At 34.5% G+C, this 17,163-nt stretch overlaps 1 protein-coding gene across 1 annotated transcript in view; it reads left to right on the top strand.

Annotated features, from left to right (window-relative positions):
- Window positions 1-13,269: 13,269 nt before the first annotated feature.
- Window positions 13,270-17,163, top strand: part of Rpn2 (Regulatory particle non-ATPase 2) — a 243,293-nt gene continuing 239,399 nt past the window's right edge. The window contains exons 1-2 of the mRNA XM_076448295.1: window positions 13,270-13,403; window positions 16,312-16,429. Of these exons, the coding sequence (XP_076304410.1) occupies window positions 13,385-13,403; window positions 16,312-16,429 (137 nt within the window). The 5' untranslated portion in view covers window positions 13,270-13,384. The remainder of the gene's footprint in view (window positions 13,404-16,311; window positions 16,430-17,163) is intronic.

Here is a 17,163-nt window from a genome sequence, read left to right as displayed (position 1 = left end):
AATAATGCTAGAGGGCTGAAGTGTCGACAAAATTTACCCCTCAGATAATGAGCCTTTAGACATTCTTCATACGACACATTCTATGACCAAACTAAACTGAAGTTCTCATTCGTTTTAACAAATTAAATCAATACAGGTTGTCACTTTCTCAACTGCAATTTCTTTATCTTTATCATTTTCTTATTGTTATAAATATATTATATTTAAAGCTTTGTAATTTTAAGATGTGTAATTTGACTTATAGTGTTAGCGTGTGTGTGTGTTTTCTCATAGCAAAGCCACTGAGTCAACCGAGGGAATCGAGCCTCTGATTTTAGCATTGTAAACCCGTAGACTTTTCGCTGTACTTGTGGGGAACACAGTGTTAGCGTAAAATGCACGTACAGGAAGGATAATGGTTTTTTAATAACTCGTGAGTGAATTAATAAAAAGTTTTAATATTTTTAAAAGTATTATAACTGTCTACGATATTTACCATAAGTTTGTGGCACTGTTAGGTTCATTTTAAATAAACTAAATTATTAATCTAAACTCTAAAACAACAATTATTGCTTTGGTTTTGTGTCTCATTGCATTATCTTAGTAACTCATTTCGTTTACGATTGTCGCATAATTGTACAGCATAACAACTGTTTTACACTTGTTGGAAACCGTAATTTTCATGGCTTGAATGCTTTTTTTTTAGCTTTAATGGCTAAAAATGGAGGCATGGTGAAAGTCGTCTTCAGGCAAGACAGCTTTATTTTTCTAGCAGGGTGGTCAGCATTTGGAATGGATTACCTTCAGATGTTGTGGATGCATTTGATGTAAAGCAGTTTAAAGAAATGCTTGACAAATATTTGAATGAGAAGGGCTAGCTTAGAATTTTTTTAAATGTTTAATTTAATTTGAAAGTTTAGTTTAACGGATGTGACAGTCTGGATGAAACAATAGGTCCGTTACTGTCGTTAAATGATATGTTTGTGTGTTTGTTAATAAGGACATCTATACATTGACACGATTATAATTTTATAAGAATGGTCGTTTGTAATACCGAAAGAGTGAGAAATGCAATGTAATCACTGTGATTATTCTCCATTTTCATTTCTTGAAAAACTTTCTTAAAAAATACAAGATGAACGACAAATTGGAAATTTAAAAACCTCCAAATAGGGATCATAAAAAAGTAAGGAAACAAGGAAAGAGATACTATAGAAATTATTTACTAAAGCTACAAACCGCTGTTTTGGCTCCATGATGTTACCTAGAATTACATTTGATGGAGACAAAACGATCGTTAAGAAAATCTCCAAAAAAACAGATTAAACTATTTTACATTATGGCAGATATATTTGAAACATAATCTGATACATGCTAGTCATTTTCAATAGCTTAATATAGTCTGATTGTACTACGTTATAAGTTCACCTTAAAATAGAAAAGATAAAATACTTTGGATATTTATTAAATTCAAAGAAGATTTTGTTAACACACTCGAGAGAAAAGCTGTGTTTGGTAACTAATTTTATTTTAGGTTGGTCAAAGTCTGACTGAAAATGTTCGTTACCAGAACAAATAGTTCTGATAGAATTATATGTAGTTTCTACGATGTTTAATTTTTGGGTCATAGTAAGAGTTCAAAGGTACATATAAACCTGTGTAAGTAATCTTATGATAACTGAAAGAGTGGAACTTGTCATTAAATTTGTAACAAGAATATTGAAGAAAGGAAGTGTATCTTCACATATAAATAATGTCAAAATGAATCAGGTTCATGTGTGAAAATAACTCTCAAGTGGCTGAAAAATATATAAATATATCATTATCACATCTTACTCAGAAGATTGGTAAATGACGTGGAAATAGCCTGATCTTCAGTTTTGATCATGAATACTTTTGTGAGAACTGAAATAATGGGATTGCCATGGTAATTCTTTTATCTGGTCATGATTTAGACTTCCAGATTGAGAATTGTTGCAGGAAACAATGAAGTGGAGGTTTTGTTTAGATATTCAAAAGAGAGTGAAGATCTAGGAGAACAGATGTTAACGAAACATTTAAAGATACAATTCACTGCTTCAAAAACTGGTACTTATGTAACAAAAGAAAAAATTTTCTTGTTGAAACTGACAATAACAGCGAGTGAGTGGAAGTGTTTCAGTTTTGTCAAGAATTATACTGATTTTTTGACAATAAACAGGACAAAAGTAGTCAAGCCAAATATTTGGTTAAACTGAAATCAGATAGACAACATTTTTGTTAAATGTTACAATGACTTTTATATGATAGATACTGCATGTAAAATTGTAAAACATCTGTTTTGGAAAATTGAAATCATATTCGTAATGGTTAATTATTTGTAAAAATGAAAAACTAAATCAAAGCTGGGTGTCATTTCCAACAATAGGCTTTTTGTGTTAACCTTGATTTTTATTTGAGGTGGTGGTCTTTCAGATATTTACTTTTTCTTGCAAGGTATAATTTTTTTAGCTAAATGTTCTTACTGTATTTTTATTTCTAGAACTAAAATATTGGTAAAAACATGGATATTTTACTGGTAAGATGAAAGTAACTGGTTGGCTTGCACTACTTTAAGTAAGATAAATCGTTATGCTAACGTAGAATTGAAATATACATAAGTAATAAAATTGTCTACGAATAGTAAAACCGCTAATTATAGTTTATTTATAATACCAAAAGAAAACATGGTACATTAAATGTTTTTACTAGTTTAACATAATAAACTCGTTTATTTGAAGTTAAATGTTTTTTATAATCACAATGCTATTGAATATTTTCATTATAAGTTACTGTATAAACGAAGTTTTCATTGAATTGTGATTATGGAACTTACGACGAGGAAACAGCTCATGCGAGCCATTGCTTGGATTTCCTTTAAGATAATTTAAGCATATCAAAGTGAAGTACAAAAATTGTGCAAATGAGCCTCCAGGACCAAGATGCCAGCCAGACACAGAGAAACTTTACTAACAATTTATCTTCGTTTTTCAGTAAACTTGTGTTTCTATCATCAACAGCTAGACAATGGTGTAATAACTCATGTACATGTATATGGTAGACACGCAACTTTGTAGAAGTTTCCATCACCAGCAGTAGTTCAGCTGGAAGCATGGAAATATAGTGATTAAATGCAAATTCTGTATAAATCTACTGGATCAATATATTCATCTAGGATTAATTTTCTCTGTTGCATCTTATTATTTTCATTTACTTATTACCTATAATTAGGAAAGAGTAGAAAAAATCTTCAATTTAAAAAACCGAACAGAAGATAAATTACACTGTGAAAGCACTATTTCAATTTTTTTCAAGTCTGAATAAAATAACAAAATTTAAAATTATTTCTTTATCATTGTTTTATTTACTATCGCTCGGATTGTGTTTTGAAAATATCAGTATATAAATATATGAATCTTCATATAGATATTTATTTTTCAAACGTTAATAATATAAAATATACAAAACGTGATTATGACATAATTCTTCGGATAAGACGTGTAAAAATGAGAAACTACTTAGTTATATCAGCTTATACTCTAAATTCAAACACTTAAATACATAGATTCATATGCTGAAAATTTTTGGAGTCAAAAATGTTCCCTTCGAGGTGGATTTCTGTACATGGTAAGGAGAACTCCCAGATAATGTTCTGTGCTTTTAGTTTTCCTCCGACGGAATCTAAACATCCACCTATATGTTTGTCGTGCGTGGCAACTCGTAAATGTGAATGAGAGGCCAACCGCAACACGCCACTTTGGCCTTGAATTCATTTAGGCGAGCGGCCTTGGGGCCGTTGACGTTCTCAATGAGTGTTAGGGACATTGTGTGCTGATGTTTCGGTATAGTGCTAGAAAAACCCTGGCATTACTGCGGAGTCCTTGTTTGGCATTGTAGTACGTTCCCTCATAAGGCTTCATGATAAGTGGAGCCAGTGGATACTGAACCTTTCTTCTTCTGTTATAGATTCACTAAATCCGAATAAAAGTACAACAACAACAAAAAACAACAGTACAATAGAAAACGACCACGTCTTAAATATTCTGAACAGCATTCTTCGACTTCTACACCTGTATCACATTTTCGCATACTGCATTCTTTAACACACACATCTTTAGGGCGAATGTCTCCATTTTTATTCAGAAGGGACTAGATGAGCTTGCTGGCTCTCCTAAGTCAGTCAGAAAGCTACGTTCTGGGGACATCTTGTTAGAAACATCCACCCAAACACATAGCAAAATCCTCTTGAATTCAAAGGTCATTGGAGACATACCCATTGAGGTTACTTCCATGCTACTTTGAAATGATCACGAACCAGGAATTTTCGCTGGTTTCTCTACCCAAGGAGTTTTGCAGTGAGGCGTAAATCCACACTGTCTACCAATGTTTAAATTTGGACGTTAACATCACCACGTCCACCTGCCAATGTTAAGTGAACTGTAAGGCATGGCCATGTATTCCCAACCCTCTCAAATATTTCCAGTGTCAACGGTTCAGTCACTCGACGACATCATGTCGTGGTTCTTTGACATGTGCTTATTGCGCTGGCAAGGATCGTGATGCCTACAAGTACAAGCTGGATTCTCACTGTGTTAATTTTAGTGGCTCTCATCTCTCTTACTTTCGTTCTTGCCCTAGTTAGATAGAGAAGAAAGAGGTACAGTGTTTGAAAACGGTTCACAATATTAATTACCCCGGGACTCCAAAGTTATTATCCCTACCTCCATCACAGACATATCTCAGTGGGAGTGTGAACAGATCTTTCCATGACTCCAACAAATTCATTTTCAATCTATGTGCAAAGTCTTTGACCTATTTGAAAAAACGTGTTGACAAGTCCACGTCTACTCTTGTTTCTGTTATCACCATTTCTTCTTGCCCTCAGTCGCTGGAATCTACATATATTGACAGAGGTTTATCCACTTAATCCAGAATAGTATCTATGGAGGTCGAAAGACCTCCTTCTAATAAAAAAAGACGACGTGATTATAAACCGAAGGGCTCTCCACCCAGTTCTACTCAACCTTTATAAAATGGCCATATTAACACAGTAGAACTGTCGAGGTTTCCATTCTAATATAGATAACATTAAGGCTTTAATTCCTATCACCCTGTGTGTATTTCCTTACAGGAAACATTTTTGAAAACTGTCGATACCGTCACCTTTCGGCAATTTTCTTTATACCGAAATAACAGGATATGTGATGCATGGAAGGGTGGCAATGCTGGTCGACCAGCACGTGCCCGCCCTGTCTTTGTCACTCGATATACCCTTGGAGGCCGTCGCTATTTGTGTTTCCTCGGATTGTACCATCACTGTTTGTTCTTTTTATCTGTCTCCTGGAAAGAGCTGTGATCAGTTAGATTGTGATGCTCTCATTGAACAGTTTTCATCTCCGATTTTAATTCTGGAGAACTGTAATGGACATAATCCCTTCTGGAGTACGCTGATATCGATGGAATGAGTCGTTCCATAAAGCTTATGCTCTCGTATCACAACTTTTCTCTCTTCAGTACTTGTTCTTATACCTATATTTCATGCACCTAGTTAGTCTTTTATTGCTATTCATCTCTCTATCTGCTTCCCTTCATGTTTCTTGGAGGGTTGACAGTGATCGACGGAGTAGTGATCATTTTTCTATCACTTTGAGAGAAACTGGCTGTGGTCGATGCCACCCGATTCGCGTGTCTCAATGGACCAGTCCAACTGGCTCTCTTTCACTGCTCTTTCGGATATTGATCTTGCCGTCGTCCGTGTACCATCTATAGATGACAACGTAGCAGCAGTAACTGACTGTATTGTCCAGTCAACTACTCAATCTATTTCTAAGATCTCGATACGTTTTCTCTGGTATCATCGTCCGTGGTGGAGGTCTACCTGCTGAATAGCAAGGAAAACTCAAAAACAGACCTGGGATACCTTTCGTAGGCATACCACACTTTAAAACTGCAGTGCTTTTCAGCAGGCCAATGCACATACTCGGCAGGTAAGACGTCAAAGCCAGAAGGAATCTCGAATTAAGTTCACAATCAGCATCTCTTCAACCACCAGTTCCAAAATCATATGGGACAAGATTCAGAAGGTCAATGAGAAGTATGTTTCCCTCTCCCTTTTCAATTTTGCTCTTCGATGGCCAGGAAGTTACTGATACCAAGAGCATTGCCGATACTATCGGCGAAAACTTTTCTCGTGCATCTAGCACTTCTGTTTTGTCTTCCACCTTCTTGACCGTCAAGTCTCTGGCAAAGCGATTTCCTCTTTCCTTTCAGACTAATTGTCTCTTCGACTATAATCGCTTCTTTATGCTGGTGAAACTCAAGCTTGTTCTTCATCAGTCTAGCAGTACATTGGTTGAACCTGATGATATTTACTGCGAGATGCGATGCCATTTCTCTTCTGCTTATTTTGCTATTCTTCTGGTTTTATTAACCAGATTTGGCAGAAGAATGATGCCTGGCATCAGGCTATTGCCCTCCCTTTATATAAGCCTGAGAAGGGTTCTAAGATTCCTTCAAACTACCATCCAATCGTTTTGACGAGCTGTATCTGTAAGACCTTAGAGAGGATGTTTAATGCTCGTCTTGTTTAGTTCTTCCAATCAAACAACCTTCTTTCGCCTACCTAGTGTTGGTTCTGACGACAGCGCTCCACCATGGACCACCTGATTCCACTTTCTCAAGCGACAAAATCTTGTGTCAGTGCTCCTTGACCTTGAGAAGGCTTGCGATTCTATGTGGAAGTATGTCATTTTGCGAGATCTCCTCCACTCATAGGTTACGTGGCCATTCACCTATTTTTATTAAAAAATTTAATAGGCTGGCGATTCCAAGTTCGTGTGGGGTTCACACTTTCCCATTCTTTTCCACAGGAACTTGGAGTTCCCATGGCTGTGTCTTGAGTGTTACACTTTTCTGTGTGAAGATTAATTTCATCACTGCACAATTTCCTCTTATTGTTTCAAACGGACTCCATGTCGACGACTTCCACATCTCGAGTCAGTTATCGAATAGGAGGTTTATTGAGAAGTTTGTTTGCTTAGAAATAAGTGTAAAGCTACACAATAGGTTATCTGTGCTCTGTCCATCACGAGTATCGAAATCCGGTTTTTAGCTGTGAGAGTCCGCTAATTGAGCGGCAGCTTCAGACTGTATGTATGTAATTCGTAAATAGGTAATTTATTTCATGATAAATCTATACGCATAGGTGTTTCATATTTTAATATTTAATCTTATAAATTTTCAGGATTTTGACTTTGTTTTCTTTTATTTTAAAATATTTTGATTACTTGTGTATCTTATTTTCGTGTATTGTGTGCTAAAATTATTTTAATGTATTTTGACTTCTCTATTTTTTTCATTTTACAGCATTTTATTTTATCATCATCATTTTATGGAATATGTTCAGCTAGCTATTTGAAGATAGGCAAATTGTTAGTCCTATACACCAACTAGATTACACTGTAACGTTTTTTTTATTAACATTAAATTTAATTAATGTTGTCTTGAAGAAAAGCCTTAGAAAAGGGTGAGAACATATAGTATGCGAATACCACATATACTACTCTCCTATAGTATATATTTCTTGTCTATAACGTGTTTCAGTTTTGCTATATTCTGAGTTTTGGAACACTCTAAGTACGAATTGCGTGCAACATTTGGTCTGAAATGCTACTTTTTGTCGTTTGATCAGCTAAAAAACATGTCTGCTCTTTCATAGTCTAGCTATGTTGTCACGGAAATAACTTTGGAACTTTCCCCTTTTGATACTTTAGTCATCTGTATGAAGACTGTATTGTGAATGCAGAAAAAATGGCTTTGAACCTTTGACCTCTGAGAAGCTTAACAAGTTTTATTTGAAGGAGTCATGTCTTGTCCTTATTTTATCCTATTCTTGCACCGACAAAGTGTGCTTGAATTTAACCTTCCTACTGATTTTTCCATCACGCAGACGACCACTTATATTTATTTTTCAGCCTTATTATTATATTTCAGCAAATAAAGTATATTATTTACATCTTGACTTCAACACTGCATCTTGTTTCTTTCATGTAAGGTGAAATAAATTAGTATTCCTGTTCTTTTTTTACAATAAATCCATTAACTTCTCGTTTCGTGAATACATATAAGTGTGACTATATACAACTTTGAATTACCACAAACAAATTATACATGTTAATATGAAATCGTGATAATTTTATAGACAATAATTATTACATACAGAAGAAGTTTCGCAGTTTTCTATTTGTTATTTTATGGGCTATGGCTAAATGTGTACACCAGTATTAAAATACTTTTCAGCCATGTAAACAATGGAATTAAATTCATCTATGTCCCACTAAAATGGCCCTCTGCGGTATGTCTGCGGACATAGACTTACAACGCTATAAACTGTGTTTCGATATCCGTTGTGGACAGGGCACAGACAGTCCATTGTGTAGCTTTGTGGCTAATTTAAAACAAAGAAACAGACTAAAATACTGGAAATGGGTAAATTATTGACTTCTTTATTTGTTTGTTTCAGAATTTCACACATAAAGCTATACGAATAGCTATCTGTGCCTAATCTATATAAATAATACCCTTGCGTTTGTTTCGTCCGAAAATTTTCTCTTAAATTTCTCGCTCAAATACACAATTTCTCGCTCAAATACAAAATTTCTCATATCATTAGAAAAAAGGTCTTTTTCGGAGAAGTTCAGATTGCATATTGGCTTTTCCATTCAGTATTGCTTAACCTGTTCTTTGCTTAGTCACTCCTTTTAATATAACGAGTATGTTACAAGATGGCACAATTTCGTTGTCGTCATTTGACGAGTGGCTACGAATTTGACTTCAGTTTTTTTTATTTGCAAAGTATTTCACGGAAACAACACTTAACACGCTTGTAATATTCTGTACAAAAATGAGCATCATACTAAATACAACTGCTCTGGGTTTCTCAACTTATTTAGGTTTAAAGCATGCATGCATAGTTCATTCAGAACCACATGCTTATCACTTTATAAAAAAAGCATTTGTGCAATAATTTAGCTTTGATTTGTTTCATAGACTGTTATAACACCTTTGAGGTACTTTATTTTGTAGTATAGGTTTTATTCTTCGTTTTTGCGAGTTTCAATGCTTCAACGCACAAATCTTTGCCATATACTGAACGCTCATAATTGTTTCATATTCTATACACTATTATAAATACCACTACTTTACTTTTTGTTTACTTTACGTGTAGATTTGTTGAATATAATTACATACAAGTGAGGTTATCTGTCTGATCAGGTTTGTTTGTTTTTCCGAATAGATCAGGACCTATCCACCTAACAAATAATTTACATAAGAAAGCAATGCTTAAATGCCATGCTTGCAAATGACGGAATAAGGAAAATTAAAGCAAAGGGCGAGAAAACTGCCGCATATGTGGCTAGTTGTATTAATTTTGAACCAACAGGAATGAAATAATTCAGGTAGTCAACAGCATTACAACCAACTCTTGTTTGACAGTGTAGTGTGGTTTGGCTATTACTCTTATAACACATCGGCTTTAAAACGCTAGAAACAAGACTCATCTGTAAATTGGCATAGTGCCTTGCTCAAGGGGCCCAGCATGGCCAGTGGTTAAGGCACTCGACTCGTACTCCAAGGGTCGCGGGTTCGAATCCCGGTCGCACCAAACATGCTTGTCCTTTCAGCCGGGAGGACGTTATAATGTAACGGTCAATCCCACTATTCGTTGGTAAAATAGTAGCCCAAGAGTTGGCGGTGGGTGGTGATGACTAGCTGCCTTCCCTCTAGTCTTACATTACTAAAGTAGGAACGGCTAGCGCAGATAACCCTCGTGTAGCTTTGCGCGAAATTCAAAAACAAAACAACAAAGCCTTGCTCAAGTACCTTGGTTATTGTGGTAAATTCTGATTAATATCGGTTTCAGAAGGCCCTTATTTCAGAATAGCATTAAAATAATTATTTAAAACGCATTTCTCAAAATATAAAATGCACAGGTAGTCAGAACATACACCCTTGTGCAAATTAATTGAAACAAATGGTCACTTTACAATATTTTCAGCATGGCAGCCGGTGGAGGCTCGCTGGACCCGCTGATTTCCTTTAATAGTCATTTTTTCACACAGACGGCATCATTAGCTGTGTTTTGCAGTACGGTCGATCTATTTTTCGAATATATGATGAAATTTTGAGGGATATTACGTCATTCGAAATTGCGTTAGAAAGGCAAGGAGACCAGTCAAAAAACAACTTCTCACCAACCCAATGAAGAAAAAACGGTATCAGTGGGGTCTGAAATACAAGAACTGGACGCAAGAACAATGGAGGAAGGTGTTATTCAGTGACGAGACTTATTTCTTTGTCCAGGGTTAAAGAAGTCTGCATGTTCGCAGATCTCCAGGTGAGAAACTTCGAGAATCTCACATCAATAAGTTCATAAAACATCCCTTGAAGAAGATGTTTTGGGAGCTTTTTCAGCTACTATGGCGTCGGAGGCTTACATATCGTAGGAGGTATGATGCGAGGACCACGGCACATCGAAGTTTTGCAAAGAGTCATTTCAGAATTAAAAAAGAGATTTCCAGATGGATTTGGCACTTTTCAGCAAGATCTGGCTCCGTGCCACACATCGAAACTTGTGAAGAATTTTATGACTACAACGCGAATAAAGTTGCTGAACTGGCCTGGAAACTCTCCAGATGTAAATCCTATTGAAAATCTTTGGTCGATTTGTAAAGAAAGACTTCGGGAAAAATACTGTACTATGAAAGATAAGCTAATTGAGGCCATAATTGAGATGTGGTACCGCGATCCAAAAATTAGTAAAGATTGCAGTCAACTCATGGACTTGATGCCAAAGCGGATTAATGATCTTCTGAAAAATAAAGGCGGTCATATCATGTATTAATTTGTGAGTAATTTTTTGTTTCTCAGAAATAAAACGCAAAAAAATGAAAAAAAAATGTAATTTTCCGTTTTGTTTCAATTAATTTGCACAAGGGTGTATTAAAAAGAAATATTAAGAGATACAAAATAAATCCCTGGCAATTTATAAAATAAGATATTAAGATGTAATAGACTTTTATATAGTTTTAATAAGAAATCAAGCTTTTACTCAGCAATTTCATGCAGGCTTGTACCTTACACTAAACAAATAAAATCTTGATTACATTTTCTTTTTACTTCCAACAGTAGCTTAGCGGTAACTTTGAAGTATTTTAACATCAAAAACCTATTTTTGATAATGTGATGGGCACAACACAAGCATCACATTGTGTAGACTTGCACTTAACAAATAAACTTTCCTCTACGAATTTAAATTTCAAATATTTATTTGTTTTCGTTATTCAACTCATACAATTTATAAGAGCAAGCTATGATTGTTAGTCATAAAAAATCTAGATGACTTATGTTAACTTTTTTGTTTATGGAATTTCGCACAAAGCTACTCGAGGGCTATCTGTGCTAGCCGTCCCTAATTTTGCAATGTAAGACTAGAGGGAAGGCAGCTAGTCATCACCACCCACCGATACCGCCAACTCTTGGGCTACTCTTTTACCAACGAATAGTGGGATTGATCGTCACATTATACGCCCCCACGGCTGAGAGGGCGAGCATGTTTAGCGCGACGCGGGCTCGAACCCACGACCCTTGGACTATAAGTCGCACGCCTTACGCGCTTGGCCATGCCAGGCCACTTATGTTACCATTCATGTGTATTTATAATACGTTTTCTGTTTATATTTGTTGGTTAATGTACACTTTTTTATGTAAACTATCTGAAGCATTTTATTTATATAATTATAGATAATTGGTATTTTAATTAAATTGGTTGTTGAAGTAAATTAAAATGTCTGAGAAATACTATTTTCTACCTGAAAGATACCTTATGTGATACATGGGCTGAACGGCAAGATTCAAGGGGCACAAGGCTCAAGGACAACCATTCCTGACTTTGAGCTCTGGTCAAATGAGGAGCAATCAGTCAGAAATATGGATATTCTTAATTGGATAGCAAGACTAAATATCACTTTTATAACGTGATTATTGTTAAAAATCGATGTATGTTCAGCTCTACATCATACGTACAGTGGCGCCTACAGTGTGATTTTATTGCGAACGTACATAATATTATTATATAATCTTTTGTCAGTTTTGAGCTAGAGTGAGAAATATCGTGACAGTAAAATTAGAACATAGTATATTACCATTACATTTATGAATTTTGATCTGGCAGTGTGAAAATACTTCTGACTTCCCTCATGAACCCTTTGGTAATGCTTGTGATTTTGTATGATCAGATTTTTTTTCTAACTCACGTGAAGTTGGCGTGGACTGCTGGCTAGTATGCTTGTATGGTGAATCCGAGGGTTTATTCCTCATGACATGTTGCTGCAAACTCATGCTTCACCACTTAAGCATGCTATATTGCCTTGTGAAGGTTATCTGAGTAAGAGGAAGACTAACCAATTATTGAATGTTTAATGTGAACTGATATAAGGTTTATAGGCGCTATTGATAATCACTTGGTGTTAGATTTTGTCTTTGTAGATATTTTGGTAACATTTTATTGTGTTAGGTGAAATGGTTAATTACATATCTCTCTACAGGCATCCGATATAACTGTTTGCTGTTCTAATAAATCATTTATTATGCCCTTATAATCTGTTTTATTACAAAAAATACGTATCTAAATGTTTAATATAATACATATTTCTCAATTTGACAGCTCCAAGCGTATTTGTATTCCGTCTTTAAAATAATGATTTCGTTTTCTATAGGATATATAAACAATTTGTCAAGACTTTAATCGGATTTTGTGGATTGACATGTTCTGCTTATTAAAGTAAGCAACTCCGAATGTACATACCCTTGGGGCGAAACTCTTCATCAAATATGACAACTCTTTCAGCCATATAGGAGTTATAATGTGAGGTTCAGTCCCACTATTAGTTGATAAATAGTAGCTCAAAGCTGGCTGTAGGAGGTGTTAAGTAGCTTTCTTGTTCCTCTTAGTCTACACTCTACAGTATCAAAATTAAGAACGCAAAATTGAAACAATTAAGTGTGTCATATATATATATATATTCCATTTTCACTAAAATGACTGTTTTGTAACCCTAATAATAATAATTAGCATTGCAAACTGAAGTTTTTCAAAACTTTCATTAAATAATTTACCAAAGAAGGTCGAAACGTTGTTCTCTGCTTATCAGTAAAAATGATAATGCCCATATTAGCCGTTCTGAGCTACATCTGTATGTCTGTAGAGGTCGCTCTTTATCGTACACGAGATCCAAGATCGCATTGTCATCTTGTATATCGTGTCCGTTTTGTGTACGGTTACTAATTTCTAATAAAATTTTGGTGTAAAAACGTTTAATAAAAAAAAATGAATATAACATCAGCTGGTAAGTCTTCTCAATTACTTTAAAGAAACAGTAGCAATTACGAGGTAGTTTATTCTAACGATCTTTAGTAAATGTTGAAATACTAGTAATTAGTTCTAGGCTTATAAGTTATAATTTAGATGTTTGCTGATTTCACATATACGAAAATGAAGAAACCGTGGATTAGTATTTGGGAATACATTTTTAGAATATATATTTTTAAAAACAAGTTTCGTAAATGAAGCGTACAATTAATGAAGCTTAATACAACTTACTGTTATTTTGAAGTGGGAAGAGAAAGAAGAATGATGAATTATCTCTAAATTAATACCATATAGATAATGCACATTGAATTTTTTCAGAGCTTATATTGTTTGTTTTTTGTAATTTGGCGCAAAACTAAACGGACTATTGGTGCTAGCTGTTCCTAATTTAGTAGTGTAAGACTAGAGGAGAGGCAACTTGTCATTACTACCCACTGTCAACTCTTGGGCTGTTAATGAATATTGGGATTGACTGTTACATTATTATGCACCCATGGCTGAAAGGGAGAGCTTGTTTGCTGTGACAGGAATTTCAAGCTGTGGCCCTTAGATTACGAGTTGAACCACCTGACCGTGCCAAGTTCAAGTGTTTAGATAGATAAAAAAAAGTTTTGGATGTTAAGGATTATGTATAACTTGTATTATTATTATAGATTAACATTAGCCTGTTTTAATGTTTATATAACAAGAAGTGAGTGAAGTTGCCTTTTGTTATGCTGCTTCTTATGTTGTGCATTTTTATGAAATAAAAGGATCAAATATAAGATTTCTAAACTACTACCGTGAAGTCATTAATGCCATTCTACTTGTATAAATGTATCAGTATGGTTATTTGTCAAATGTACGTATAGAAATCATTACATTTAAGGTCATATATGTACTGGTTAAAAGCTGCCAAGGCTGTTAATAGGGGTTTTCTGAAGTAATGAATTTTGTAGAAGAAGCAGTAAAATCTGAGAAAAGTTTACTACAGTCAAGATTAACAAATACTGTGTATGAGGAAAGATCTCTTATGAAACTTTGTTACTGCTTGACTAGTTCTGCTTGCTGTTTCAAGAATATTCTTGTATTAATAAAATGTAGCTTTATCCAAAAACCTTTATATTGTTTTTACGTATTTTGCTGTGTATAAACCCTCTGATTTCTAATTTTCTTGGATGCATCATATACAGGGATGTAATTTTTTACACCCGATGGAGGGGATGATTTTTGCAATCACTTATGTGGACTGTTCAATTTGCAAATTGGTAATCTCTGACTACGTGAACCTGAAAGCTGTAAACATCAGTCGCAGAGTAATCTTGTTGCCACGATACTTGCATGTATACTTAGGCCTACTGACTGATACTTACGAACTATCGTTTAGATTGAAAAGCTTAGAAGCTCGCCTATATTAAAGATGTACATTTCAGCTACTGAAAAAGCCTACATCTAGGCCTAATTATGTAATTTGATTGGTAAGAACACGAAAATCACAAGAACAAACACACAATTTGTCAGCCTGTGATGCAATAAAACAATTTAACAGACCAAACTGTAGGGGGGGATGATTGTATGCACTATACTCCCCACCTAAAATGAAGGGGGATGTATCCCCCCAGGATCTACGCCTCTGATCATATAGAATACAGATTTTCTGTATTGTGTCTTAATTTTTGAACCACTCCTTGAACATTTTAGTTTTAGATATATAAGACTACAACTTGTGTATACAGTTACAAAACAGCTCTGTCAGTAGGGCTGACAAATGTATTCTGTGCATGTCCTACTCAGATCCATTGGAAGGCCTGTTACCAAGACAATTTCCTTCAGTGTTTGAAGAAATATTAAAATAAGTTCAACAAAATACATTTCTAACATAATATACATAAATGAGATATCTGAATTTCAGTCTGAATGTCAGTGACTGTAGAAGTAGGACCTCTTAAGGTGGGGATACACTGATAGATGATGTATTCTTACCATAACATAGGCCCTACTTCCGCAGTCACCTCCAAAATATAGGGTCCCTTTTATATCCACATTACAATTTGCACCCTGGGATGTTTATAATTAGTGCAGCACTTTTTGTTTATTATTTTTTAATTTATTCTTGTTTTGGTTTGTATTAAGAAAATTCACAACTATTTAAAGAGTTGGTTTCCTATAAGTCCTCTTTGATGTACTAGCTTTATTGTTGGTCATATTTCATTTAACCAGAATTATTTTCTATATTTTAACACTCTCATAATTTGGTGCAGTATTTTTGCATAGATAGCTTTAGAAGTTATGTTAAAGAAAAGTTGGTGCAGACACAGGACTTCCAGGACATCAGTTTTGGAAGCCTCTTTAAAAATATGAAGATATGAGAATATTGTGTACTAAATATTATAATCATGCAACATTATCACATTTCATGATCTAAACCAGTTCATTTGGACTGAACACATTATTGTCTTTGTTTATGTGTATATGTAAAATGTTGCTTGGGGTGCATCTAAGAATTATTTGAAATGGTGCAATTATGTTAAGGAGATGCAATAGATCATGTCTTAATACACTCTTGATAGAGATTGACTAGTGAAATTCTCAATTTATTATTATGATGATTACAATGATTTAACAGAGTATCACAATTTTTAAACCATTTTAAAATAGAAATGGAAAGAAACTATGAACATTGTTTTTAGTATTGCAACAATAAAATAGGGTAGTCCAAAACAGCTTTTTTTCATTGGCCTATGGGCAAATATTTGGGATCATTGCATGGAAATTCCATAGACTTTCACACACAATTTTTGACACATAAAGGAAAATTCTGGGTATATAATACACTGAAACATTCACTAAAAGAAGCACTGCTTTATGTGTCAAGTATATTTAAAATTTATTTTTATACTTTGCAGGAGGAATTATATCTTTGCTTGAAGAAAACCAGCCAGAACTAAAGACATTTGCCTTGAAGAAATTAAATCAAATTGTGGATGAATTCTGGGCAGAGATATCTGAAGCAATTGAAAAAATGTTGGTATCCATGAAATTTTGATTATTGGAGTATTTTCTGTGTATAAATGTCTGTGATGATTAGAAAACCCACTTGTAGAGAAAATTATATATTTAAAAATGGCTAGTATGAGTAGAGAAGACACTAATAGAGGAGCGAACAACGTTTCGACCTTCTTCAGTCATCGTCAGATTCACAGAAATAAAGGGTTACTGACCGATAGTTGACCACATGTTTGAAGGCGGTTGTGTAATTGAGTGTAGGAATGAAAAGAACATACTTAGATGTTGGATATATTTATTAATATAGGTATAAAGGTGTTCCTTTGTATTGGTTTATTTTGGGCTTGAGTTGTATAAGTAAGACTTCTTTAATTTTGCGTTTATGTTTATTTATTTATTTGGCTGTTTTCTATGGTTATGTTGTGTTTATTTGATTTGCAGTGTTCGAAAACATGTGAAGGTAACTTTTTGTGTTCTTTGAATCTGGTTTCCATTTTTTTACTTGTTTCTCCAATATACAAGTCATGGCAGTTATCACATTGTATTTTATAAATAATGTTGGAATTATGTTTGTCTGTGTAGTTTTTACATAGTATAGACCTTAGTTGTATGCCTGGTTTTTGTATAAATTTGGTATAAACTGGAATGTCACATTTTGTTGCTAGTATTTGTCAAATATTGGTTATTTTTCTGTTGATGTTGGGAATATATGGTATGCAGCTGTATATGGTTTCATGATTTTTTAAATCGTG

The sequence above is a fragment of the Tachypleus tridentatus genome, chromosome 8 (assembly GCF_004210375.1).
Source record: "Tachypleus tridentatus isolate NWPU-2018 chromosome 8, ASM421037v1, whole genome shotgun sequence".
Classification (NCBI taxonomy): domain Eukaryota; kingdom Metazoa; phylum Arthropoda; class Merostomata; order Xiphosura; family Limulidae; genus Tachypleus; species Tachypleus tridentatus.
The sequence above is the reverse complement of the archived record's forward strand: the minus strand, read 5'-3'. Positions and strand labels throughout refer to the sequence as shown.